General features: G+C 44.5%; 9 protein-coding genes across 9 annotated transcripts; 7 read left to right on the plus strand and 2 right to left on the minus strand.

Annotated features, from left to right (window-relative positions):
* Positions 1-104: 104 nt before the first annotated feature.
* On the minus strand, positions 105-3,264 carry SAMD00019534_040740 (hypothetical protein; the record flags this gene model as incomplete). Its single annotated transcript, XM_012900579.1, has 4 exons — positions 105-1,393; positions 1,469-1,629; positions 1,696-1,945; positions 2,013-3,264. 4 exons carry the CDS (start codon positions 3,262-3,264, stop codon positions 105-107), a joined length of 2,952 nt encoding a protein of 983 aa, XP_012756033.1.
* A 3,241-nt stretch (positions 3,265-6,505) lies between these two features.
* Positions 6,506-7,140, plus strand: SAMD00019534_040750 (hypothetical protein; the record flags this gene model as incomplete). Its single annotated transcript, XM_012900580.1, has 2 exons — positions 6,506-6,560; positions 6,683-7,140. The coding sequence occupies 2 exons, from the start codon at positions 6,506-6,508 to the stop codon at positions 7,138-7,140; spliced, it is 513 nt and encodes a 170-aa protein (XP_012756034.1).
* Positions 7,141-7,541: 401 nt separating this feature from the next.
* Positions 7,542-9,083, plus strand: SAMD00019534_040760 (hypothetical protein; the record flags this gene model as incomplete). The annotated part of the gene is made up of 2 exons (XM_012900581.1): positions 7,542-8,755; positions 8,822-9,083. 2 exons carry the CDS (start codon positions 7,542-7,544, stop codon positions 9,081-9,083), a joined length of 1,476 nt encoding a protein of 491 aa, XP_012756035.1.
* Positions 9,084-9,270: 187 nt separating this feature from the next.
* On the plus strand, positions 9,271-13,314 carry SAMD00019534_040770 (hypothetical protein; the record flags this gene model as incomplete). The annotated part of the gene is made up of 2 exons (XM_012900582.1): positions 9,271-11,208; positions 11,440-13,314. The coding sequence occupies 2 exons, from the start codon at positions 9,271-9,273 to the stop codon at positions 13,312-13,314; spliced, it is 3,813 nt and encodes a 1,270-aa protein (XP_012756036.1).
* A 2,214-nt stretch (positions 13,315-15,528) lies between these two features.
* On the plus strand, positions 15,529-16,307 carry SAMD00019534_040780 (hypothetical protein; the record flags this gene model as incomplete). The annotated part of the gene is made up of 2 exons (XM_012900583.1): positions 15,529-15,580; positions 15,946-16,307. The coding sequence occupies 2 exons, from the start codon at positions 15,529-15,531 to the stop codon at positions 16,305-16,307; spliced, it is 414 nt and encodes a 137-aa protein (XP_012756037.1).
* Positions 16,308-17,204: 897 nt separating this feature from the next.
* On the plus strand, positions 17,205-18,956 carry SAMD00019534_040790 (hypothetical protein; the record flags this gene model as incomplete). The annotated part of the gene is made up of 1 exon (XM_012900584.1): positions 17,205-18,956. One exon carries the CDS (start codon positions 17,205-17,207, stop codon positions 18,954-18,956), a length of 1,752 nt encoding a protein of 583 aa, XP_012756038.1.
* A 1,738-nt stretch (positions 18,957-20,694) lies between these two features.
* Positions 20,695-21,477, plus strand: SAMD00019534_040800 (hypothetical protein; the record flags this gene model as incomplete). The annotated part of the gene is made up of 1 exon (XM_012900585.1): positions 20,695-21,477. The coding sequence occupies one exon, from the start codon at positions 20,695-20,697 to the stop codon at positions 21,475-21,477; it is 783 nt and encodes a 260-aa protein (XP_012756039.1).
* A 1,129-nt stretch (positions 21,478-22,606) lies between these two features.
* SAMD00019534_040810 (hypothetical protein) lies at positions 22,607-23,902 on the plus strand (the record flags this gene model as incomplete). The annotated part of the gene is made up of 1 exon (XM_012900586.1): positions 22,607-23,902. One exon carries the CDS (start codon positions 22,607-22,609, stop codon positions 23,900-23,902), a length of 1,296 nt encoding a protein of 431 aa, XP_012756040.1.
* A 78-nt stretch (positions 23,903-23,980) lies between these two features.
* SAMD00019534_040820 (hypothetical protein) lies at positions 23,981-26,815 on the minus strand (the record flags this gene model as incomplete). Its single annotated transcript, XM_012900587.1, has 7 exons — positions 23,981-25,141; positions 25,223-25,345; positions 25,415-25,551; positions 25,616-25,762; positions 25,830-26,054; positions 26,122-26,571; positions 26,641-26,815. The coding sequence occupies 7 exons, from the start codon at positions 26,813-26,815 to the stop codon at positions 23,981-23,983; spliced, it is 2,418 nt and encodes an 805-aa protein (XP_012756041.1).
* Positions 26,816-27,454: the final 639 nt, after the last annotated feature.

Genomic DNA, 27,454 nt, shown 5'->3' on the forward strand with positions numbered 1-27,454 from the left:
GGAGGGAAGACAGAAAGACAAGACAAAGTCTGATTGGTTGAGGGGAAAGAGGGGAATGTACATCAGTTTGAGAGATTTATTGATTATTGATCATGGTGAATCAATCAGTAGGAGTTGGTTGTGGTGTAGGACTCTGCACTATACAACATCTGTTGTTGTTGATGATGAAGTTGTTGATGGTGTGGAGTGTAGAATGATGATGTTGAATGCGCAAGGTTATTGTTGTTGTTGGTTGAAGAGGACAATGTGGAAGTTTGTTGGAACTGAACATTGTTGTTATGCTGTTGTTGTTGTTGATGAACTTGTTGGTTAACTAACAACTGTTGTTGTTGTTGTTGCTGCTGGACGTATTGTTGTGTTTGCATCTTGAGGAAGTTGATCACTTCTGGATGTATTAACTTGGCTGTTGGTGCTGCTGGAGGAACAACAGGAGAGGATGTGTGGAGGGCGGGAGGAGGGGGAGTAGCGGTGGTAAAGAAGAAGTTGTTGTTATATGTATTATTGCTATTGTTATTGCTATTGTTATTGCTATTGCTAATACTAATGGTATTATTATTAGTATTGCTATTGCTGGAGTTGGAGTTGGAGTTGTTGTTGGTGGGGATGTGAGTTTGGGTTTGAGTTTGGGTTTGGGTTTGGGTTTGAGTTTGTGTGTGAATTGGAACTTGAGACTGAGACACTTGTTGATGAGCATGATTGGTCAACTGAAGTTGTTGTTGTGGAGGTTGTGGAAGTGGCAGCATTGATGATGATTTGCCAACCAGCGATGCATCGATGTTTGGAGACATGTTGAACATTTGTTGGACATAGGGCGACTTGATGAGATTCAGTCCGATCAAACGATTGATCACAGCTTGGTTGGGGAATGAGCATAGCTTGAGCAGACGGTCATTGGTGTAGCGCAACTCCTGGGGGAAGCCCAACTTGGTGGCGATTGACTTGGACTCGTTGGTGCAGCAGAATGACTTTTGCAGACAGTCGTGGATGTCGGACTCGTTGCGGTTCATGCTCGAGTTGAGCTGCATGGCCTTGGCAAACAACAGGTCGGCACGGGTAAAGAGCAAGTGGATGAGTGTGCGCTGTGTGAAGGACTTGGCCTTGATGTCGGGGATGCGCAGGAGGTATGACTCAGCCTTGTCCAAGTCGTCCTTGCTCACTTGTGTGGACGAGCCCATCATGGTCTGGGCCGAGCGGATGTGTGCGCGGTATATTCCATTGACACATCTGGCGTTGACATTGTCGTCATCATCGTCGCCAGAGTCACCCTCACTCATACAGCTCTCATTCTTGTCCTTGGTATACTGGTCGCATGCCTTCTTAAACAGGTCCAATATCTGATTGCGCTTGGTAACTGGATTGATTTGTTTGGCCACTCTGTTTACCATGAACTCGTCTATGATTGATTGATGTGCTTGTGTTAGTTGGGTACAGATGGCAAGTATCATCAAGATGATGTTGGAGTACATACCATAATCATGTGCGGCCTGGTTGTAGTAGTATTGGCCGCGGTGGAGTGAGGACAAGTCCATCTTTTTCTCAAGGAACTTGCATGTATTCAGATGTAACTTGGATGCAGTATAATTCTTGTGATATCTATATATTACCGACTTGAGGTAACTAACTTTGAACCTAATTAATGATGAGTCAGTATGATTGAATGATTGAATGATTGGATTGACGCGGAGGTAAACTTACAAATTCTCCAAAGAGAAGTGAAGTGTTAGGGCATTGTCCATCATCTCGAATGACTTGGAAAAGTCACCGGTGAAGGTGAAGCCAATACCCTTCTCAATCATCAGGTCAGAGTATATCTTGGGATCGTTCTCATATTGCTTCATGTACTGTTCATACACCTTGTCCAACTCTGACCAGTTGGCACCAGACTCTTGTAATCTGGATATATAGCATGACAATGACTCATTGGACTTGACATAAATGTGGGATACTTGATTGATTGATTGATTAAGTTAGTAATGTGAACTTGTGGCCATGATGATGGAAGGGATACATACTTGATTGTGGTGATGATGTTGGTGAACCCTTGGACTTGGATCCAGATGATACACCTCCACAATCAACCTCGTCGCTAGAGGATGAGGAGGAGGCGCCGCTACCTGGTGTGTTCTTTTTCTTGGAGATGCCATAGTACTTGACATCAAAGACAAGATTCAGATCCTTGAACACAAGCTCCTGCTGATTGGGTAGTGGCTTCATGATCACGGAGCACTGCAACTTGTAGACGCCAGTGTATGGCAAGTGGATGGCGGGGAACTCGGCCTGGCCGCGCTCCATCAGTGTGGTCAGGTCAAAGCATGACTTGATGGTCTCGAGTGGGCGCTGGTCCTTCTCTTTGTTTTCCTTGCGAGTGAAGGGGCTGGGGATCCAGTGCGGGAACACACTGTCCAGCTTCAGCTGGAGGGGTGGATGGTCCATGCACAGACGGTTCGTGTCGCTCTTGTAGTAAAGGAACACACCAATGCTCTGCTTCTTCTTGGAGGCGTAGATGGTTGGGGAGCAGTGGAAGAAGTAAGGGCACTCCATTGGCTCGCTGGGCGAGGACGTGGGCGTTGGGGTCAGGGGTGGCGTGGTGGGAACATTGCTGCTGGCATTGGACAACACCTGGTGATGGGACATCCAATCATCACTGCTGGTGTCGGTGGGGGATGACATGGAGGAAGCGGCAGCACTTGGACAAACAGTGTTGGCGGCGGCCGTGGTGGGATGGTACATCATATTGCTGCCACTATTGTTGTTGTTGTTGCCAATATTGATGGTGGCGGGGATGATGTCCAGAGGCTGTTGGACATATGTTAACTCGGGATTGCTCATTGAGTAGCTGTTGGAGCTTGGATACAGCTGGCTCATGTCAAAAGGCATGTATGAGTACATGTTATCATTGTTGTTGTTTTGGTTGTTGTTGTGATTGGCGTTACCAATAATGGCACATCCATTATGGTCACCAGTGATGGTGTTGACCGTGGTATGTTGCTGTTGTCCAGATATAATGGATTGCAACTCATCAGTCAACAACATATTGGTTGTGGAGTCATTGTTGTTGTTGTGGTTGTGATTGTGGAGTCCGAGTCCGAGTCCGATGTTGGTGGTCTCTGGCAACTGATCAAGTGAGGACATGTAGTAGGTTGTTTGGGGCATTGGAACCAAGGCTAAGTCTTGGTCCTGTTGGTAGTAGGACAGATCTGACAATGGTGATGACAATGAAGATGTACTATCACTATCATTATTACTATTACTAATATTATTCATATTATTATTAAATAACATTGATTGATGTTGTAGTTGTAATGGTTGTGTATTCAGTGGTGGTTGGTATTGTTGTGGTTGTAGTTGTTGTTGAAGTTGTTGATGTTGTTGGAACATATTTGTTGGTACCAACATGGAACTATAATATATTGATTCCATGGTCTCTATCTCTCTATCTCTAAGTATGTGTATATGTATAAGTATGTATTTGAAGGGAAGCAAGTAAGTAAGCAAAAACTACAATGAAGATGATTGATTGATTGAGTTGACCCAAGTGTTCGAGAGAGGAAGAGAGAAAGAGATATCGTTTGTTTCGATCTTGAGAATGAGTGAGAGAGTAAATATCCGAATGGCTGAATGAAGATAGAGTAATAGTTGTAGTGGCGGCAGTGCAGGATGTGGTAGTCGTTGTAGGGCTGAGCAGGGATCATGGGGGTGACATTAAGCTATGTTGGATATTAGTTAAGCTTGCTTAGCTTTGATAATAAAGATTGTTGTAGTGCCTTCAATTTAGTGATATGTGTGTGTTTGTGATGATGATGGAGGGTAGGACATGAGACGTCTCATTCGCGATGCGATGCACGAACCCTGTACCCCTCCCTACCACCCCCTCCCCAAGAGGCCTCCCTGGCTGGACTGGCCTCGTATCCAAACAAACCAACACTTCGTTTCGTTAAACGATCCACATTAAAGTATGTGTGTAAACCTAGATGTAAAACAAGGTGGCAAAATGAGATATTAGGTACACAAATATCTCACTGTTTTATTTGATTCGTTTTACACAATCCCTTTAGTGATGTGTTATGTGGGGTAGGTCCACGGTTTGATCTGATCAAACCATCACTTTATCAAAAGTGATGTGTGGACAAACCGCACACGAATCATCCTAAAATAAAAAAACAAAATCCCAACAGAAACAAACAGGATTCTTGTGAAGATGATGTGAGGTACTTAAAAAAATCATGATCGTTTTTATGATCACACCCCACAATAAAATCCATTCTAATCATTGAAACGGTATGAATGATTACCCAAACACAGGAGGATATGTGTGTGGCCCGGCCCCAGTACCCAACAACAACTACAACGCGATGCACCGAGTTTGTTTGATTATTGGATGATTGAATGGCATCACGTGCCTTGACCCCGCCCCATAGGCCACAACCAGGGCATGTGCTCCCCTTTTAATGATGTGTCGATGAATTATTGTAAAGATCGTTGACTTGGTGATTGAATGGATGGATGTGATGACTGGTCAGTCCAGAGTGTCCGCCGAACGAAGGGCAGGGGATTGAAAGAAAGCCTCAAGATGGATATTCGGGGACAAATATCATGATCATTTTGGTCAATTCACTCTTTTTGGAGATGAGAAGGTGTTTGTTGGTGTCATTCTTGTTTGATGTTGTAGTGCGTGTGTGCGTTGGTGATGGTGATGGTGAAGTTGGTGTTGAAGAAGTTGGTGACGAAGATTCTTTTGAATGGTTGATTGTGTGCATTGAACAAACGATGATGATGAAGACGAATCCAAAGGGGTGGTGAACTGTTTAAGTGAATGATCGGAGTTGAACTCGGGTGACTGACTACCAACACTTGATTGACAGAGACAGACGACAGACGGAAAGACAGATACCAAAATGTACTCGCTCGAGTAGGACCACGCACTCACTCACGCCCTTGACTCTGCAAGAAGACATTGACTATCCCAATAGTTCGCGAACCACTACCCAGATCCCAACAAAGAAAAGATCATAAGATGATGATGAAACCCTGTCATTTCAAGATAATAACATTGATTGATTGATTGATTCATTCTCAAGTCCTGTTGGTAATGGGGATGGAATATGATCGTTAGTTCTCGAACGCCACCCACTTGATTTACTTACGATCAATCTCATTGTAGATAGAGAGAGAGAGAGAGAATATTATTAATATCTATATGTTATCATGATTGATTATTGAGTGAATTGATGGATGGATAGGATAGATGTTACTCATAATGTTCTGCGGAATCCAATGGATAGATGAACCATTGGCAATGTTGCGAGTGGCGCCGTTGATTGTGTTGCCGTATGCAGGAACAATGCAATAGAACAACAATGATATGATGCCAGCCATTATACTATGATCAAACATATAATTAAGGTAAGGTGATGTTATTTGATCAGATAGATGGTTGGCTGGTCTTTGTTAGAGGGGGTGGGTATGTGTTTGTTACTGATTCTGATCACCCTCTCATCACCGACAATAACACTCACATAATCACACATCATTTAAACTGAGAGTAAGGCACACACACCTAAGCTTAAAATGGGTTGTGTTGAACTCAATCACTCAGATGCTCTGATGATACAAAATGGTTGGATGTAGATGGATGGATGGACTGTGCTCTCACATGATCAATAGAGGACCACCATCCAAGTATGTGCTTCATTTATGGAGAGGTAAGCAGGACCTCTACTTGTTATGGCTGGTTCACGATATATACTTCACACTCACTCACTCACTTAGCCGCTCTGGATCATCAAGTGTGGGCATGGGTGAAGAGTTAATGTAGCACACATGGAATGATCAAACAACAACAACAACAACATCAACAACAACAACATTAAGCGTATATATTTAAGCAACATACATACATGCTGTTGTGTTTAAGAAGGAATGAACCAAGGCCACTGGTAGTGCAGCACTACCACACGATCAAGTGCTCAAAGCTCGCCCGCCAACCACTCCACCCCTTCTCCCTCTCCGCGCGTAATGCTCTCTCAGCAGCACATGATCCAATACGATAGGCTCTGGCCAGCACATGATCAGTAGGTGTGTAATATAGAAGGAGGGAGAATGATGAGTGAGGAGGTGGAGGAGGTAGCATACTGTGAATGGATTGAGTGATTGAGTGAATGAAACACACTCCACCTCCTTTAAAGGTGACCTGACCTGACCTCCTATCCTACATCATACTACATACATACATACAACTAAAGAGCATCAACAACAAGCCAACAATACAACACAACATTATACACAATACACCAACAACAAACAACAACAATCATTCAAACAGCTGTTCTCTACTCTAATCACATCACATTTAACAAATAGCCTCCTTTGTTGTAGTAAACATATATACTAACTAGTTAGAGATATATATACATTAATAATTATTATTATTTAAACAAGTAAACAACAAAACAATACAAAGCTAGCTTAACTCCTTCTCAACAACAACTACAACACCCCAGCAACAATGAGAATCATCGCACTCCTGGTCATCCTGATCGCTACCTTTAGCGTCATTCAAGGTAACATCCCCATCACATAGATAGTTAGAGTTGAAGTACATTAATACTAATCATTCATTCATTCACTTCATTCAATCACTTCATTCATTATGAACAATGTTAACAATCAATATTATTATTAGCTAAGGAACAATGTGGAAATGCCTTCTGTTTGGATAACTACTCCTGCAAATATATCAACGGCGTCCCAACATGTGTTTGTAACGACGAAATCACACCTCCCAATTGGCAGACGCTCTGTGCCGGCGTCTCCTGTCCCGAACACTATGTCTGCGCCGCCGTCGGAGGCATTGCCCAGTGTCTGTCAAAGATCCCACAGGTGTTGTCGACCACCGCCTCGACCACCGCCACCACCACCGCCACCACCACCGCCACGACCGGTCCAATGACCATCGGCCAGCTCACCCTCTCGGCCCAGGGCTCCTGCGCCACCAAGGTCTGCGCGTCGGGCGAGGTCTGCTGCCAGCCATTCTTGCACCTCGAGCCAACCTGCCTCAGCTTGTGTGAGTTTGCCAACTGTGCCGCCAACCAGCGCTGCATCCTCAACAACGGCGTGGCCACCTGTCTTACCAATCTATAAGTGTACTTATCACCGGTGTGAGGCGATTGGATATATCTTTGAAAGAGTTTACAATCAAGTCATGGTGATAATGGTAACAATCAGTCATTATAGAATTAACGACCGGCAACTCTTCACTTCCACCTCCATTCAAAATAACAAATAATCAAACACTACTCTTACCTCTCTATCTCTCTCTAATAATAAAATCACAACCAATGATTATCATGTTCAATGTGTCGTCCCATCCATTATTATACTTTACATCTTCCATGTTTCCAGGATCAATCAAACCTGGATTTCAAAAAAATGATCATATTCTTGACTTCATTCAATTAATCAATCAAAGATGGATAATAAGTATGACATATTGTTCAGAAGATTGATCAACAATCGTTATGTATCAACTCGGTTGTTCATTCATGTACATACACGTCAAGTTGTTAACAAAAGGAGGTAGCAAAAGGATACAGTACAAATACCTGATCAATAGATGGAATGATCTGTTGGCTCATTGGATCAAGTGTGTAAAGTCACGCTTCAATGAATGGATTGAGACAATACAGGATGTGACCGAGTTTGAATGTGGAGCATTCGACAAGTATAAAGGACATGAGTACATCATCAAGTACATCATCAAGAACCAACCAGAGACATTCAAGTCATTGATGATATTGGATGCAATGTCATCGATTGGAAGAATGGACCTCGTTCAATACCTTCATGACAATGGTGCACCGGCAACAACGAATGCGATGGACCATGCCAGCTCATTGGACATGTTCCTCTTCCTCCAACAACATCGAACCGAGGGTCACTCACGAATAGCATTGGAGGTCGCCTCGATCAATGGTTGCCTGCCCCTGGTAGAGTATCTCTACAACACTGCCATCGACAAGGTGGATGACATTAATACGCTTTCCTGTGCCGCCTATGGTGGACACCTAGATGTTGTGCGTTTCCTCGACGAGCACAATCTTGGCAATGAAGGATGCACTTCAAATACAATGGACCTTGCTGCAGGTAAAGGGCACTTTGAGGTACTCAAGTATTTGCACGATAATAGAACAGAGGGCTGCACACCAGTGGCCATGGACGACGCAATATCGAATGGCCACTACGACATTGTCACATTCCTCCATGAGCACAGGACTGAAGGCGGCACAGAGAATGCGATAAAACAGGCAGCGGAGCATGGACATCTTTCAATCATTCAACTCTTTCATGAACAGCACCGCACTGAGAAATGGACTGATGCATTGTCACGCGCAGTGTCTAGTGGACATATGGACATTGTCAAGTATCTCCATCTCAATCGCACTGAGCCGTGCTCAGGGGATTCGGTCGCGTTGGCGGCATCTCATGGCCATTTTGACATGATACTATACCTTCACGAGCAAGGATGTGACTCATTCATATCTAATGTGATGAACAGAGCTGCTGCCAATGGCCATCTGGATATAGTCAAGTTCCTCCATCAACACAGGACCGAGGGCTGCACGACCAATGCGATGGACTATGCAGCAATGAGAGGACATTTGGACGTCGTCCAGTTCCTTCACGAGCATCGCAGTGAAGGATGCACGCGCTACGCCTTGGACCAGGCCGCAACGTACGGTCACATAGAAGTAGTGAAGTATCTCTTAGCCAATCGAACAGAGGGGTGCATTGAGTTTGAGATGACTCCAAAATACATCTATAGGCGCACTGAGTTTACGGTGGACAATGCAGCAGAGCATAGACAGTGGGAGATTGTCAAGTTGTTGAATGCAAGGGGAATCCAGGGTAGTTACAAGGCCATGGACTATGCGGCGTTATACGGTCGTTTGGATATGGTGAAGTTCCTTCACTCCAACAGCACTCATGGATGTTCTTCGAAAGCGTTCAGTTATGCAACAACCCAGAAACATTGGGATATTCTACAGTTCCTTCAAGATAACTGTAGTTCTTTCAATCAAAAATAAAGTTGTTTGTCCATCATGTGATTGATCACACTCACACACTCAACCAATCGATCGATCAACTATGGATACTAAGTATGACATTGATATATTGTTCAGAAGATTGATCAACAATCGTTATGTATCTACTCAGTTGTTCAATTGGATACATTATATCAATGACATTAAGAACAATAGTGACATCAAGCATATGATCAAGAGATGGAGTGACCTGGTGGCTCATTGGATCAAGTGTGTAGAGTCACGCTTCAATGAATGGGATCAATTATATAATGAACCTGTTATCGAGTTTGAATGTGGACCATTCAACAAGTATCAAGGACATGAGTACATCATCAAGTATATCATCAAGAACCAACCAGAGACAATCAAGTCATTGATGATACTTGATGCAATGTCATCGATTGGAAGAATGGACCTTGTTCAATACCTGCATGACAATGGGGCATCGGCAACAACACACGCGATGGACCATGCCAGCTCGTTGGACATGTTCCTCTTCCTCCAACAACATCGAACCGAGGGTCACACATGCCAGGCATTGGAGATCGCCTCACACAAAGGTTGCCTGCCGCTCGTGGAGCATCTCTACAACACCGCCATCAACAAGTTGGATCACAAACATGCACTGGACTTTGCAGTCAGAGGAGGACACCTGGATGTGGTGCGCTTCCTTCATCAACACGGCCTTGGCAGTGGAGGATACAACTCGAGGACCATGGACAGAGTGGCAATCAGCGGTCATTTGGAGCTGCTCAAGTATCTACATCACAACAGAACTGAGGGATGTACGCCAAGGGCAATGAACGGTGCTGTATATAATGGCCACTATGAGGTGGTCAGATTCCTCCACGAGAACAGGACTGAAGGAAGCACAGTTATGGCGCCTCGACAAGCAGCAAAGGATGGACATCTCTCAATCATTCAACTATTCCACGAGCAACGTCGCACTGAGCCTTGGAGCATCAATGTTATGTCTGGCGCAGTGGCTTCGGGGCATCTCGATGTTGTGAAGTACCTCCACGAGCATCGCACCGAGGGGTGCACCTCAAACTCAGTGATGGAGGCAGCTGCTGGCGGACATCTAGACGTGATCCGATTCCTTCACGAGCACAGACCCAACGACTCATCTATATTCACACAAGGTATCATGTGCAACGCGGCCAAACATGGACATCTCGACATTGTAAAGTATCTCCACGAGCACAGGACTGAAGGCTGTACAGCGCATGCGATGGACAGCGCAGCACTTGAAGGCCACCTCGAGGTGATCAAGTATCTTCATGTCAACCGAACTGAAGGCTGTACACCGTTTGCCATGCACTACGCCGCTGAGAATGGTCATTTGGAGATAGTTCGCTATCTTGTTGAGAATCGCACAGAGGGCTGTCAAGAAACAACAATGGACTATGCTGCGACTAATGGACATTTGGCCGTCGTCACCTACCTGCACCACGCACAGAAGTTGAAGAGGACGATTGGACAATTGGACAATTGCTGCAGTACTGGGGCTATGGACGGTGCAGCGGGCAATGGATACCTGGACATCGTCCAATTCCTTCATTACAATCGCACTGAAGGCTGCACACCGGATGCAATGGACCAGGCTGCCCACGATGGATACTTGGACATCGTTCGATTCCTGCACGACAACAGAACAGAGGGATGCAGGTTGTGGACCATGGACACTACCGCCAGGTATGGTCATTTGGAAGTGCTTAGATTTCTCCATGACAACAGAACAGACTGCTGCTGTACGTTTGAGGCCATGAACAAGGCGGCAGCCTATGGACACTTGGATGTTGTCCGCTTCCTTCACGAGAATCGCAGTGAGGGGTGCACAACCCGCACTTTGGACCAGGCTGCAAGGTACGGTCACACTGAGATGGTGAGGTATCTCTTGGACAACCGAACAGAGGGATGCACTGTGGATGCCTTGAACTTGGCTGCCAGGCACGGACATCTGGGTACTGTCAAGCTGTTGCATGCGAGAGGAATCGAGGGCAGTGACCAGGCCATGGAGTACGCCGCAGAGAATGGACACGTGGATGTATTGCGATTCCTTCATTTCAACAGCACTCAAGGATGCACATCCAATGCGTTGGCACTGGCTGCCGCGAATGGCAATGTAAGGGTAGTCCAATTCCTTGTGCACAATCGAACCGAAGGTAATATCGACGATGCACTTACTATCGCCAGCAGGAATGGATACAGTTCAATCGTGAAGTATCTCAAAAAGCACAAACAACATTGATCTGATCGATCAATCCAGTGTACTCAACTTGTGACCTTGCAAAATAAAGTTGAGGCCTTGCCTCATTCACTCAATCAACCAATCAAACAAAATGATCAATTAAAGATGGATAAGTATGACATAGATATGTTGTTCAAACGATTGATCAACAATCGTTATATATCTACTCAGTTGTTCAATCATATACATTTTATAAGCAACAGTGGCGACAAGACTAAAGTCAAGATCAAGATCAAGAGATGGAATGACCTGGTGGCTCATTGGATCAAGTGTGTAAAGACACGTTTCAATGAATGGAATGAGGGGTGTAGAGAATCACCAATCGTGTTTGAATGTGGACCATTCGACAAGTATCAAGGACATGAGTACATCATCAAGTATATCATCAAGAACCAACCAGAGACATTCAAGTCATTGATGATACTTGATGCAATGTCATCGATTGGAAGAATGGACCTTGTTCAAAACCTTCATGACAATGGTGCACTGGCAACAACACGCGCGATGGACCATGCCAGCTCGTTGGACATGTTCCTCTTCCTCCAACAACATCGAACCGAGGGTCACACATGCCAGGCATTGGAGATCGCCTCACACAAAGGTTGCCTGCCGCTCGTGGAGCATCTCTACAACACCGCCATCAACAAGTTGGATCACAAACATGCACTGGACTTTGCAGTCAGAGGAGGACACCTGGATGTGGTGCGCTTCCTCCATCAACACAGCCTTGGCAGTGGAGGATACAACTCGAGGACCATGGACAGTGTGGCAAGCAACGGTCATTTGGAGCTGCTCAAGTATCTACATCACAACAGAACTGAGGGTTGTACGTCAAGGGCAATGACCGGTGCTGCATATAATGGCCACTATGAGGTGGTCAGATTCCTCCATGAGAACAGGACTGAAGGAAGCACTGCGGAGGCGCCTCGACAAGCAGCAAAGGATGGACATCTCTCAATCATTCAACTATTCCACGAGCAACGTCGCACCGAGCCTTGGAGCAGCGATGTTATGTCTCACGCAGTGGCCTCGGGGCATCTCGATGTTGTGAAGTACCTCCACGAGCATCGGACCGAGGGCTGTACAGTGGAATCGATGGATCGAGCAGCACATAAAGGCCACATCGAGGTTATCCGATTCCTTCATGTCAACCGAACCGAGGGCTGTACACCGAACGCCATGCACTACGCTGCACAGCTAGGCCATCTTGATGTAGTTCGCTATCTTGATGAGAACCGCACAGAGGGATGTCTAGTTAACACCATGGACTTGGCTGCGACCAATGGACATCTGGCCGTCGTCACCTACCTGCACCACGCTCAGAAGATGAAGAGGACAATTGGCCAATGCTGCACTACTCTGGCTATGGACGGTGCTTCCACTAAAGGACACGTGGAAATCGTCCAATTCCTTCATCACAACCGCACAGAAGGCTGCACACGGGATGCCATGGACGGTGCTGCCATCAATGGACATTTGAACGTAATTAGTTTCCTCCACACCAGCAGAACAGAGGGATGCGGGCCATGGGCCATGGACTATGCTTCCAGGCATGGTCATTTGGAAGTTGTTAGATTCCTTCACAACTATTTAACAAAGTGCTGCACTATTGATGCCATGGACGGTGCTGCAGCAGGTGGACACTTGGATGTGGTCCGCTTCCTTCACGAGAATCGCAGTGAAGGGTGCACTGTACGAGCAGTGGACCAGGCTGCAATGAATGGTCACAACGAGATTGTGAAGTATCTTTTGGACAACCGAACAGAGGGTTGTACAAAGGAGGCAGTGGACTGGGCGGCCATGAAGGGACATCTGGATACTGTCAAGCTGTTGCATGAGAGAGGAATCGAGGGCAGTGACAAAGCTTTGAAGTACGCTAAAGAGAATGGACACTTGGATGTATTGCGATTCCTTCAAGTCAACAGCACTCAAAGATGTGCATCCAACGCAGGATATGGCATTCTGGACAACATAGAGTAGTTGTTCCGCTCACTCATTCATCCAATCAATCCAATCAATCAATCTTTAATTCATTCATTCATTCAATCATGGGGTGCCCTTCCAACGTAGGTCAATAAAGTTCTTCAGATGGAAGAGGTCGATCATGACATTGGCAGAAGTTCCTTCAGGTACTCCATTGATATCTCCATTGTAGATATCAACCTTGGGAATCTGAAGAAGATAGATTGGATCATTTGCAGCAGCAGGTGGTGTGTTGACGGCAATTGTATTCCCAGTCACTGGAGGAAATTCATAAGAGTCTGTGTACCTAATGGATAGAGAACAAGGAGATGTTCCAAATGAAATGACTTGTGCTGGTCTCTCAGTGTGTGGCAGCTCTGGTCTGGTGCCCTCCAACAATCATTCCAATCGCTTCGCGATTTTCATTCTTCAATCAATATTCTACTATTAATATTATTTATTAAATTGTTAATATTGGTTGGGTATTAAAAAAAAAGAGAGGGAGGGAAGGGAGGCATTGGTGAAGATATTTTTAAAAAAAAAATAAAAAAATATTAAAATACTTTTCACCCTTCCTTCCCTGTCCTCCCTGGAACAAAAATGAAGGGAGAGGTATTAAAGGTCTGGAATTATAATTAATATTAATAAAGTCTTCACCAGTCCTTCCCTTCCTCCCTAGTGATGATTGTTAAGGGGAGAGTATTGGTAATGATGGTAGTAGGGATGGAGGGATGTTGTGGTGAAGATTGTATAAATATTTATATAATTGATCAGATGATGAAGGCACCTTATAAACTGTAAGAAGGATAAAAAAATATAATATGCAGTATAGATATAAATGATTGTAGAACTAATTGATTTCCTGAACCAGATTGATTCTATCAATAAAAAAAGGGAGGAGCATGAAATACAAATGAAGGAGAAAATAGAGTGATGATTGTTATCAAGGAACATTGTCTAGTTTTCAGGAACAACGAAATAGATTTATCCACAGTTGTGACCCAGAAGAGAGACAACATTTGTCTATGTTACATCATTGCATTATAGAATTGAATAGTAGGATAGCAGCAAATGGGAAAGTAATCAACAAATTAAGAACTGCCATCAATTTATTAATACCAGAGTTGTACTGGTTGGAGTTTTCAATGAATCAATATATAGCCAAATTATTATTTAAGAATAAAAATAATATAGTAATATAACATAACAATGTCCTCATTCAAGATCAAGTACCAATCAGATCCGGAGTTCGGTGAGAAGCACAAGGCTTACCTGCGACAAAAAATTTTGTGTGAGTGTGGCTTCCCAATTGGGATAACAAATATCCATCGCCACAGACAAGGCAACATTCACAAACAGTTGATGGAGCAACAAACAAATAAATAATATATAATTAATTTATCAATTAGATATATATAACAATGGATCGCAACAGACTTAACAGCATCGGCTTCAAACAATACAAATTCAGAGGCAACTACACGCGTGATCAGATCGCAGATAAGGCTCAGAAGTACAGTAATTACTTCTACAACAGGGGAGTCAATCCAAACACAAGAGTTGAAGTAGTGCTGCCATATCCAGGCATCAATCAATTTAGATCAGGTAAATTCACAAAGGTAGGTCATCCCATCGACATGTTCCATCCTCATGATTATGATGGTGCACCAATAGACGAACCTGACACATTCCAATCATTCAGCATATTCGTACAGAAGGCTAATAATCCCAAAGCAGGCGGATGCAACAGTGAATGGAACAACTGTCTGTATCACTGTATCAAGCAATGCTATCCAGACATTGTCAACACATGTAATGCACCACTGCGACTGAAGAAGTATCTCAATCTTGATGCCAAGGACCCTGGACTACACACTCGACAAGACAGACACATACCAACCCAAGGGCATAGCAATCAAGAAGAAGGATAGAGTGATGAAGCCTGTAGCATTCAAATACGCAAGCGACGATGACAATGTCATCATATATGATGCTACTCAGAGCACGATGAGTAGAGAGCAGTTCATCCGTGAGAAGAGCAGGATCAAGTCCACATATCAGTTCATATACTCAGAGGATGGAAAGACACTGGAACAAACACTACAATCATTCATCACCGACGCTGGATCCAGAACACATACAACAAGATGAAGGCGAGTGGATATCCAAAGCATCACAAGGACCACTGATGTTTGCTGAACAATACCCTGGTCCTCTCTACAAGTATGCAAGATGTACGCAGCAATACTCAAGAGCAACAACTTCATGATCCCAATCAAGCATGGTATGATGTATTTTTATAATGACATCATCAAGAAAGGTTACGCTGGCTCAGCTGCCAATCTGTCAGTTGTTTGAACTCACCAAATGCTTGATTGGTAGAACGAGAATGATGAGTTCGATCGTGTGGCAGTGATGCAAGCATGTATACCCAAGTCATTCTATACAGTGCCAAGGAATAGAAATACATTTACACTTAGAGAAGCTGATCAGGATGTACTAATCACTGTACCTGTTGGCAACTACAGTAGACTATCATTGCAAGACACTGTACAGACATTGTTGAATCAACAGTCGCCTAATCAGTTGACATACGCAATCACATGGCCAACATCAAAACAACCTAATACAGGTAAGTACACATTACAGTATCAACGACAAAGGATGGTGTATCACTTGTATTCAACGATGCTGACCTATTCCATCATCTTGGTTTCAATCAGGACTCTGTCAATCCATTTGTTGGTGGGGCGTTGACTAGTGCCAATGTCATTGATCTTCAGATAGAGAACATCTTGTACATTCACTCTGACTTGTGTAGCAATGGATCTGATGATGTTCTACAAGAAGTATGTACTGCAGGTGTACCTGACTTTGCGTATGTCAATTGGACTAATCTCAACCTGGAGGCATACTCCAAACAGCTAGTGTCAAAGACCAAGAAGACGTTCTATATATATCTGAGTAACCGCTCGAGACCAAGAGTTGAGGAGGCCGTCCGTATGTCATAAAGATTAAATAACAATATTCCAGCGATTGTCCTTACACTTTGGAGTGGTATGACAATTCAACAAGTTCATAAACCTCTGTACAACAACAACAACAACAACAACAATGCCAGAGTGGTATAGGTGGTCTTGGTGAACGTCAGCTCTTGAGTTGAGGAAAGGTGTCCCATCCATTTGGCTGCCAGGTACTCGGGTAAAACGAGGGCCCAACGACAGATGTGTGAGACCGACTGGGAGGTTGGGCAACGGCTGGTTGAAGGATGAGTGCTGGAGTGTGAGATCGAGGTGTGAGGATGACAGTGTTTCTCTGCTCAACGGTTGATTGAAAGACTCCCTCAACTCGAGACATGTAAGCGACGACGGCAAGTTGGACTTTGCCATCGACCCTGAGGAGGTTTATTATATTCAATTGTCCATCAATCACAAGGGTGTCCGATAGAGTCAAGTACCTTCAGCTCGGGTGCATCGACACGTTCGAGTTGAGCAAGGGCATGCTCCCGTCGTCGGTCAGGACACTGGTCATGTCGATCTACAACCACGATTTGATACCAAACGATATCCCAGCATTGTCACATCCTTAGAGTTGATTGGATACGCATGTCCACTGGCAAGGTGAAGATCTTCACTGAAGGTGTGCTTGAACAACAATGTGTTGGACAGTCTTGTCAGTTGGTATGTTCGGTTGCTCGATGCCAGTTTAGGTTAAGGTGACCTCACACTTGTGAGCAACATACCAGCAATGATGTTAGTTGTAGTTCGTTTTCGAACCCCCCACTCATTACGTCGACATGGGTTATTTCCGATCGGGGAATGAGGCAAAGTCGAAACATGACAAGAGCTCATGACAGGTCGATCATGTCATTTGAGACAACATCAATATTTGTAATACTTATAATAATAATGGTGATAATACTCTCTAGATTGCTACTCTGTTCTCTGGCCATTTTGACTTTGACCGCCCTGCAGACGCGGGCCCAAGACACCTACTACTATAACCTCAACAATTGCTGGGCTATGGGCATGGAGCCAGATGCTCTTTGTCAAATCGGCGTGCAGGGCAACGAGAATGGCGGATGGATCAACTCCAATAGTCCCACTTGCTACAACCCGCTGGATATCATCATCGTGTCCATGATCGGCTTCGACCCGCAATCATCGTTGCGAGTGGGCATCAACCAATGCCAAGCGAGCTCCATCAACTTTGTAGGGCTCCAGGATAACAATCAGGCCGATCTGGAAGTCTACATGCAATGGTCGAGCCCCTCCATCAAATATACAGCCTCGGGCAATGTCGCGTTCACTACCAATGCCGGTGCGATGTACATGGGCTTGCTGGAGTTGACCAACGGTGCTTCGTTTTACTCAACCCAGACCTCTTCGATTCAATCTCTCAATCTCACCAACAAGTCGGTCTTCTCGGTGAACGCCCCGACCACAGTCACCACCTTGGCCGTCTACGACTCCACCTCCTCCATTTATGCGAGCTTGGGTTCTGTTCTCACAGTCAGCGAGTACGCCAGCGTGTCTGGTCCGGTCACCCCTAGTGCCATTAGCTTTGCCAAGGGTGCCACGCTCAACGGCATGGTTGACAATGGAATGTCATACATACAGAACTCCATGTACACCCTTGGAGCCTCATCAGTTGTGAATATGGACAGCCCGGTGGTCATCTCCCCAGATATTGTGCATGCCACCATCAAGCCCCTGGCCACGTTCAGCTTCGTCTCACCCTCCACAATCACGAACTTTGGAGACAAACTCAACCTTGTCGTGCAGGACCCCAACAGTGCGGGGTTGGTCAACATCTCGATGACATCGGGTGCAGTCAACTCCCTCACGCTCAACATGGGCCCCGACTCAGTGTGCCAACTTCAAGGCCAATTTTCCATTGGAACGTTTGGTGGGTCGAACACGGGATATGTTGTTGTCACCGGCAAGTCAACAATCACTCTCCAGCTCAAAGACACCTTGTGCGATACGTTGGTGGATGCAGGCAGCAAGCTGACAGTCATTGGCCAGGCAGGATTGAAACCCACTCTTGTCAGTGGTCTGGCCGTGGCAGACTCTTCAACTCTGGTAATCCAGCGCGCCACAGTCACAACAGACTTTGTCAACGTCACGTCGGCGTCCAAGCTGGTGCTGGACTCCAGCTCGATGGTCGTGATACCCCAGGGCGATGACCTCAAGGGCACATTCCAAGTGTGGCCAGACAGCTCGGTCGAGTTCAGGGACCCCCCTGCCTTCCCCATTGTTGTGCCCATGCTCGTCACTGAACTCACCGACATGATGTTCCAAGGTTCGGTGGTCATCTCCTTCTCACAGAGTCATCCAGCGCATGTAGCCTACAGTGTGCTCAGCTTTGTTCAGTCTGGTCAGAACACTATCATTTTACCGAGCCAGACGTCGGTCAGCCAACTGTCCTTCCCTACAAAATCCTCTTTCCACTACAGCGTCAGCAACCTCGACGGCAAGACCACGAGTTTGGTTGTGGAGATCTCTGGTTTGACCATTGGTGCGTTCATTGGTGTCATTGTCGGAAGTGTTCTTGGAGTTGTGGTGATTGCCGCTTTGATTGGAGGAGTCATCATCTACCGACGCAGGAGGCAAGCTCAAGGATACTCCAAAGTCAACATCAACGATGACAACGAGTAACCGCTTGAGACCAGGAGTTCAGCCGACAGTTTTCAACACTGGCGCAAGCGACACCACTCAAATGTGTCATGAGCGGTCCCCCTTTAAGGGTTGCCCATCTTGCTCTCGTTCCTGGCCAAGCACAGGTATTATTTATATATTAAACATGATCCAGTCGACAGCAACAACAACAGCAGCAGTAGCAGCAACTACAACAATAATATATAATTTTTTTATTTAAAAAATATCTTCACCAATGCCTCCTTTCCCGCCCTCTTTTTTTTTAATACCCAACCATATGATCCAATCTATCTTCTTCAAATTTAATTATTAATATTAATATTAACAATTTAATAAATAATACTAATAGTAGAGTATTGATTGAAGAATGAAAATCTCGAAGCGATTGGAATGATTGTTGGAGGGCACCAGACCAGAGCTGCCACACACTGAGAGACAACACCTCTCACAATCAATAGTCCTTCGATACAACAATGCCAATGCTCTGAAGGGTGAGGGATCTATTGCCCTCAGAGGAAAGATCTTGATACAAATAACGACTTGGATATCAGTGAGATTTGAGAGGTACCAACATGCCTTGTGATGAAGGGATGATAGAGTTTGAGATTCTCCAACCTGGAAGACAAAAGTGGGGTATGGTTCAGTTCCAATGGCTGTCAGACCACCTTTTAGTACCGGGTTGGGTCTTCCAGATGGGATGAGAGACCTGTCAGCCTCTGCACCACTTTCACCTATTAACATGGTCATTGATCAGGAGTCAAAGAATGAATCCTCTGGCAACTGCAATGCCAATATGTTGAATATCCATCCAGCAATGCTCTCATGAATGCTTGTTATTTTCAACTCGTAGATGAGTACCTCCCCGTCTTCGAACCATAGCCTGTACCTAAGATCTTCTCTATCATAAGCAATGTATTGGTCAAGAGTGATTTGGTCACAAACTACATAGTGATCAGGTTCATCAGGCTTATCATTCCAATTTTGGATCAATGGTAGATAGAGCTAGTGTATGAATCATTGAGTGAGTGTTTGATTACTTCAAATAGTGAATAGTACTATACATACAGCTTGTATTCGTTGTAGCCAGTTTCCCTCATGAATTAGAACATCTGAAGATGGTGATGATGAAGATGATGTTCATACATTAGCCATTTTAAAACAAGTAAATACTAAAAGAAGAAGAAATAATTATATTTTAGAAAAATGAATAAAATTATGTTTTATATATTTTTTATTTTATTTTTTTAATGATTATCATCGAGAAAATCGTGTCGTGGATCGAGCTCGATTGTCCTTTTCATAGAGTTGTCTCTCTGTCACTGATTCCCCAGTTGTCGGAAGAACTATTGTCGTCTGGTCATTTGTTCCGGAGATTGTAATAAGAATCCGCATCACATAGATTGAGTTGAATAGCTTTCAAACATTCTGAGTTTGATTGATCACTGGTAGTAAAGGACACCATGACAATGTAGTTACCTCAAAAGAAACAACTGATCAGTTGATCAAGTTATTATAATACCAACAAAAGCTGGCAAACAAATATCTTGACCTGTGATCTCTACATTTTCATTTGGTTAACCCAAATACATAAATGATCAACTCAAGAAATATTAATCATTTAATCAGTCAATCAATACATCTGTGCACTGTATTTATATAAGATCTCACCTCACTCTATCAGTCCACTCATTCACTCAATCAATCAATAGAACCATTCCAAACACTCAATCAATCAAAGATGGACAATCAGTTGAATGACATTGAATCATTGTGCAGACGATTGATCAACAATAGAGTATTATCAACGAGGTTGTTCAATCATGTACATGATATACATGTAAGGGTGTTGTCATTGTCAACTCGCAAGTCATCATCAACTCCGTCGCAGTCACAGTCACAGTCACATGACCCAGAGGTTATGAGATGGAGGGATCTAAAGACACATTGGATCAGTTGTGTAGAGTCACTCTTTGATGAAGTCAACATTAAGTTTAAGTGTGGACCATTCGACAAGTATCAAGGACATGAGTACATCATCAAGTACATCATCAAGAATGAGCAATTCACATTCAAGTTATTAAGAACATTGGATGCAATGTCATCGATTGGTAGATTGGACCTTGTTCAATACCTTCACCGCAATGGTGCACCGGCAACAACGAATGCGATGGACCATGCCCACTCATTGGATATGTTCCTCTTCCTCCAACAACATCGAACAGAGGGTCACTCACGCCGAGCATTGGAGTTCGCCGCACACAATGGTTGCCTGCCACTAGTGGAGCATCTCTACAACACCGCCATCGACAAGTTGGATCACAAGAACGCTCTGGATAGGGCAGCACGGGCAGGTCACCTTGATGTGGTGCGATTCCTTCACGAACACAATCTTGGCAATGAAGGATGTACCTCTGACACAATGGACGCTGTAGCAGGTAAAGGTCACTTGGAGGTGCTCGACAGAGGCCATGGACAGTGCCGCATCGAATGGCCACTACGACGTCGTCAAATTCCTCCATGAGAACAGGACTGAAGGAGGCACATATCAGGCGACGATACGAGCAGCGGAGCATGGACATCTTTCAATCATTCAACTATTCAATGAACAGCACATCACCGAGCCATGGGACAAAGATGTGGTGTCATTCGCAGTGAAGCATGGACATCTGGACATTGTCAAGTACCTCCATGTCAATCGAACTGAGCGGTGCTCAGAGTATTCGGTCAAGATGGCGGCGCTCAATGGCCATCTTGACATGATACGGTACCTTCACGAACAAGGATGCAACTCATTCACACCGGATGTCATGGACAAGGCGGCTCTAAATGGACATCTGGACATTGTCAAGTTCCTCCATCGAAACAGAACCGAGGGCTGCTCTTGGACTACTGCGATGGATGGTGCAGCAATGAGAGGCCACCTCGATGTTGTCGAATATCTTCATACCAACCGAACGGAAGGCTGCACAAATGAAGCCATGCACATGGCGGGAGTCTATGGACATTTGGACATCCTTCGCTTCCTAAATGAGAACCGAACGGAAGGATGTAAATCAGACACAATGACCTGGGCGGCAATGTTTGGACATTTGAACACAGTCAGCTATCTTCACAAGAATCGTAATGATTGTAACATTACCGAGGCGATCAGAATGGCTGAGAAAAAAGGACACCAGGAGATTGTTCGTGTCCTAAAAGGCACCAATTAGGCTTGTCTGTGATGGGTGCTATGCTGGACTGGGCTAGGCCTAGGCTTGGCCAAAATGATGATCATTTGGACATTGTCCAGACAGTTTGGTTCATGACCATACCATCACAGACGATGATGTTTCGTTACCAAAAATATAGTGTTCCATTTTGATCACCTGATCGTTCATTTATTTGATCAACCTACCAACACACTCCAGTCCAGATCAAACAACAATGATAACAAGTACAACAAAAACAAGAACAAAAGTAGCCACTACGTGATCATTAGATGGAATGAACTAAAGACAAATTGGATAAGATTCATCAAGACCTACTTCAGTTATTGGGGCAAAGAGCAGCATTTGGACAAGTTCAAGTGTGGACCATTCGATAAGTATCAAGGACAAGAGTACATCATCAAGTACATCATCAAGAATGAACCAGACATATTCAAGTCATTGATGATATTGGATGCCCTGTCATCGATTGGAAGATTGGACCTTGTTCAATATCTTCATGACAATGGTGCCCCGGCAACAAAGAACGCGATGGATCATGCTGGCTCGCTGGACGTGTTCCTCTTCCTCCAACAACATCGTACTGAGGGTCACTCACCACGAGCACTTGAGAATGCGGCGCGCAATGGTTGCTTGCCACTTGTGGAGTATCTCTACAACACTGCCATCGACAAGTTGGATCATGATGATGTACTTGGTATCGCGGCCATATCAGGACACCTGGATGTGGTGCGATTCCTTCACGAACACAACTTTGGCATTGATGGAGAATATTCGACCGTGATCATGGACAAGGTGGCATGTAACGGTCATTTAGAGGTGCTCAAGTATTTACATTTCAACAGAAGAGAGCATTGCACCACTGATGCAATGGACAAGGCTGCAAAGAATGGCCACTACGACGTCGTTAGATTCCTCCATGAGAACAGGACTGAGGGAGCTACGTATCAAGCCACATCACAAGCAGCAAGAGGTGGCCACCTTCCAATCATTCAATTCTTTCATGAACAGCATCGCACTGAGCCATGGGACATAAATATAATGTCGGGCGCAGTTACTGAAGGACATTTGGACACAGTGAAGTACCTCCATATCACCCGATCCGAAGAGTGCACAGAGTATTCGGTCGGATTGGCGGCAGCCAATGGCCATCTTGACATGATTCGATACTTCCATGAGATTCAACCCAACTCATTCTCAAATCGTGCGATGAACTATGCATCTCGAAGTGGGCATCTGGACATTGTCAAGTTCCTCCACGAGCACCGGACTGAGGGCTGCACAGTGGTCCGGTTCCTTCATAACAAAAGAACCGAGGGCTGCACGACTGAGGCCATGGACAATGCTGCATCGAATGGTAATATGGACGTTGTTCAATTCCTTCATTACAATAGAACAGAGGGCTGCTCGATTAAGGCCATGGACACTGCTGCCTCGAGTGGCAATTTGGAAATTGTTCGATTCCTTTATGAAAACCAACACAAAGGATGTAGTTTGGAAGCTGAGAGCAATGCAGCCAAGAATGGTCACACAGAGACAGTGGAGTATCTGTTGGACAATCGAACAGAGCTAAGTCCCATTGATGCAATGAATATGGCGTCCGAGAATGGACTTTTGGAAAGAGTCTACTGGCTGCGCGCCAGAGATTCTAGAAAGGCAATCAGCAGCGTAGTTGCGGCTGGAATCACTATAATACTTTCCATATTGGCCACACTATTATGGGCCAATGGAATGGAATGATCCCTATCAATCATATTAAAGCCCTCCTTCAATCTTGTTACAAGTTTGGCAAGCACTTTCCAAACATACATTTATTCCTTACAAGTTGAGGTATGATACATTGTTGGTCCATGACATTGGCATTGGTCTACTGCTGTCGCCACAATGATTGCCAGTGGCCTGTTGACTGACTCGAACTATACATGAGGTGCCTTGATACGATGTGGCCACGTAGATATTACCATTCTCTAAGTAGGTCATATCATTGTAGATTGAGAAGTTAACCTTGTTTTGATGCAACAGTTGTTGTTGTGACTCGAGTGTCGGCGATGAACTGGACGACGTACTAATGCCATTATTACTGGTTTGGAACGTTGGCAATGATTGTATGATGTTACCATTGACCAACGTGCGTATCTCTAGTAGCTGGCCTGACACGCCCAGTATATAGTGTGGCGACAGTACGATGGCCTTGGGTATGGAGCCCCACTTGATCTCGTAGTTACGAGTGCGCACTCCACGCTCATCGACAAAGAATCCAATGTTGTTGAAGCAGAGGAAGATCTCGGTGTCCAGCGACATTGCACGCACCGGCTCGCTGTCGGCCTTCTTGTACAGCTCCTTCATGACGCCAGTGTACATGTCGAACAGCAGGAACTCCTTGGCCAGGCCAATGCACACCATGCCTGGGGCCAACGCGCACACCGTCTTGATCGCATCATGTGCCTGCATCTCCTTGCTCTTGTGGAACTCGCCATTGTGCCACTCAAACATCAGCAGTGTCTTCTTGAGAGCCACATATAGCAATGTGATGTTGTTCTTGGCCAAGGACTCTGAGTCGGGGCTCTTGCTACCGCGCAGCTTTGACATGGCAAACACTGTGCAGCCCTTTGAATGTTCCAAACGCTTGGGTGTCGGCTCGTTGTTGTTGGCTGTGGCTGCGTCGGGGAATGCTCGACGAGTGCACTTGTGCGTGTACTCTTGTTGCAGCTCCTCCAGATCAAACATGTGCAGGCCCTTGGGAGTGAGTACAAGTACAATGTTGAGTGCGGGCACCACTGTCAACTTGCTGGCACCCTTCAGTCTGGCCACACGTTGGTAACAGCTACTGCTCTCATTTGATGAGGTACCATTCTTAAAGATATAAATGCCATCTGTTGTGGCAAAGATCAAGTTACATGTGATACCGTCCGATTCGATGACGTCCACACAGTTGATACTATCGAATGCTTTGGAGAATAGTATGTCTGTTTCGAATATCTTGATTGATTGATTGATGTGATGGAAGTGTTAGTGATGCCGCGAGTGAGCAACAATTGGATGTGATGTGGACACACTTACATTGAGTGACTTGCTCGTCTCCTTGAGGCCAAGGTTGCCGCTGGCAAACTCTTTGGCGCGCAACTCATTGCCTTTGGAAATATGATGATTGGTATAGGACGCTGATCTTCTTTTGTTGGCCAACTATGTACAGATGTTTGATGTTAGAGTCTGTCCAGTGTGAGGGAGGTATGATCGAGAGGATGTACTTACATAGTTGGGTACGGTACTTGTTTGTTGTGCTGCATAGTACTTCTCGAATATCAATTGTAGATGTGCTTTGAATGTCCTCTGTAGCTTAACTGTGAATGATGGTGCAGAATGTAATGCTGCTCTTTGTCCATTGACCACTAGATTGATTGATTGATTGTAAGTTATGGATTGGTTATCGATTCATACATTGATTCAACCTACACTTGGCCATCAGGAACTGTTTGAATGAGTGTTTGGGGAATACTGCCGGGAATGGCATTGTTGGACCAAAGTTGGCGATGGTGTCCTTGAGTACTATTTCCAACTTGTAGTTGTCGTTACCATCTGGTCTTACAAGTGCTATAATGTCTGTGATCATAATGAGGCATCAGTATGATTGATGCGGACAAGACAAGACATGACAATGCTGACTTACGATTGAACTTTGAATTGATTGATGATACCTCCCATGGTATAAAGTCTGTGTTTGAGTTTGGATCAACATCATAAAAGATGACGATCACAATGTCATTACCAATATGTCTCTTTCTCTCTATTTGTTGTGTGGCCTCTGGTGCATAAGGCAACATAGTTGACACATGGAACATCACCTGATAGTCCATCCAGTTGGTATAATATGAGTGTGTTCCAGTTGCATTATCTAAATATCCAATTGAGTTAGTAGTGATTGAATGATTGAATGATTGAATGATTGAATGAGTACATACTTGTAACATCAAGACCACCTCTATAACCTTTGAACTGCTTCAACTCGACCTCATTGCCAATGAGCTTGAGGAACTCGTGGTAGCGCTCACTGCCCTCGCAGTTTTGGTAGAACTCGTCCTCTTTGGTCTGTCCTTCTTTGGCCAACAGCATACCAATCTTATAGTTGCGTTCGATACGTGATGCCTCCAACTCTTTAAAGTCCTGTAGAATGTCGAGTGATTCAATCTCTTTTAACTTCTTGAATTGTAACTTTGGTGCGGCCTTCCTGACAATGTCCATTGTGGATGGTGCATGTCTAGCCTTGCATTGAAACATCTGTTTCTCAACGCCATCGACTGTCCACACAATGACCTTGTACGACAGATCACCAACATGTGTCTCCTCCTTCAAAATCGATACTCCAAACACTTCGCCAGTGACCTCATCCGCTGCCAAATAGTTATGATGCTCTGTTCAAACATTTGATTGATTAGTATATGGATGGAATGATTCCATCAATCATCCTAGACTATATTTACTCTTTCCAAGGAAATAGTTAAAGTACCAGAGGACGCACTCTTCGGGGTTCTCGACTGTTGGTGTCTCCACTGTGTGATCCAATGATTCGTCTTCCAACACAGTGTCCTCGCCAGAACACAAACATCTCCATCCTGCTGAAGGACATGTTATACAATACTCTGCGCCTTCAGACATGTTGTTTATGAATGGCAGTGATGATGATGTTGACTCCAGCTTAATATATATATTATTAATTATTTGATTGATTGATTGAGTGAGTGGGTGTTGGATGTTGGAAGTTGGATAAATAATACTGGATAATGGATATTGGAAGTTGGAAGTTTGTTTCCAAGTTATTTAGGTGGCTGAGGTTGGATAAAGTGTGTGGTTAGAGAGAGTTCCAATCGAGGAATTGAACAACAACAACAACAAGAGGATAGAATAATAATAAATGGTCTTGAATTATTGTTGTTGATGTTGATGTTGTTGTTGCAATGGTGATGTTAATGTTGGTGGTGGTAATGGTGGTGCGTGTCCTATCATGTCGCCAATGCTGTTGCTGCTATGTGACTTTGGAATCAACAAACAATCAATCAAACTAACAAGACTGTAACATTGATCAATGATCACGGCAGACAGACTGGAGCACACAAGTTATAATTAGAAGTCACTGCCTTTTTCTTCAACTTGATGTTGTTGGGATGTTAGTTGGAAGTGAGTGAGTGGTGAGTGAGTGAGTATTGAGTTAGACAATGGCTTGCAATCAGTCTTTGGTATTGTGTATCAATCGCGATGTGATTATTAAAGTCTGTATTGTTGATTGATTGATTGATA

This window comes from Acytostelium subglobosum (assembly GCF_000787575.1).
Source record: "Acytostelium subglobosum LB1 DNA, scaffold: scaffold7, whole genome shotgun sequence".
Taxonomy (NCBI): domain Eukaryota; phylum Evosea; class Eumycetozoa; order Acytosteliales; family Acytosteliaceae; genus Acytostelium; species Acytostelium subglobosum.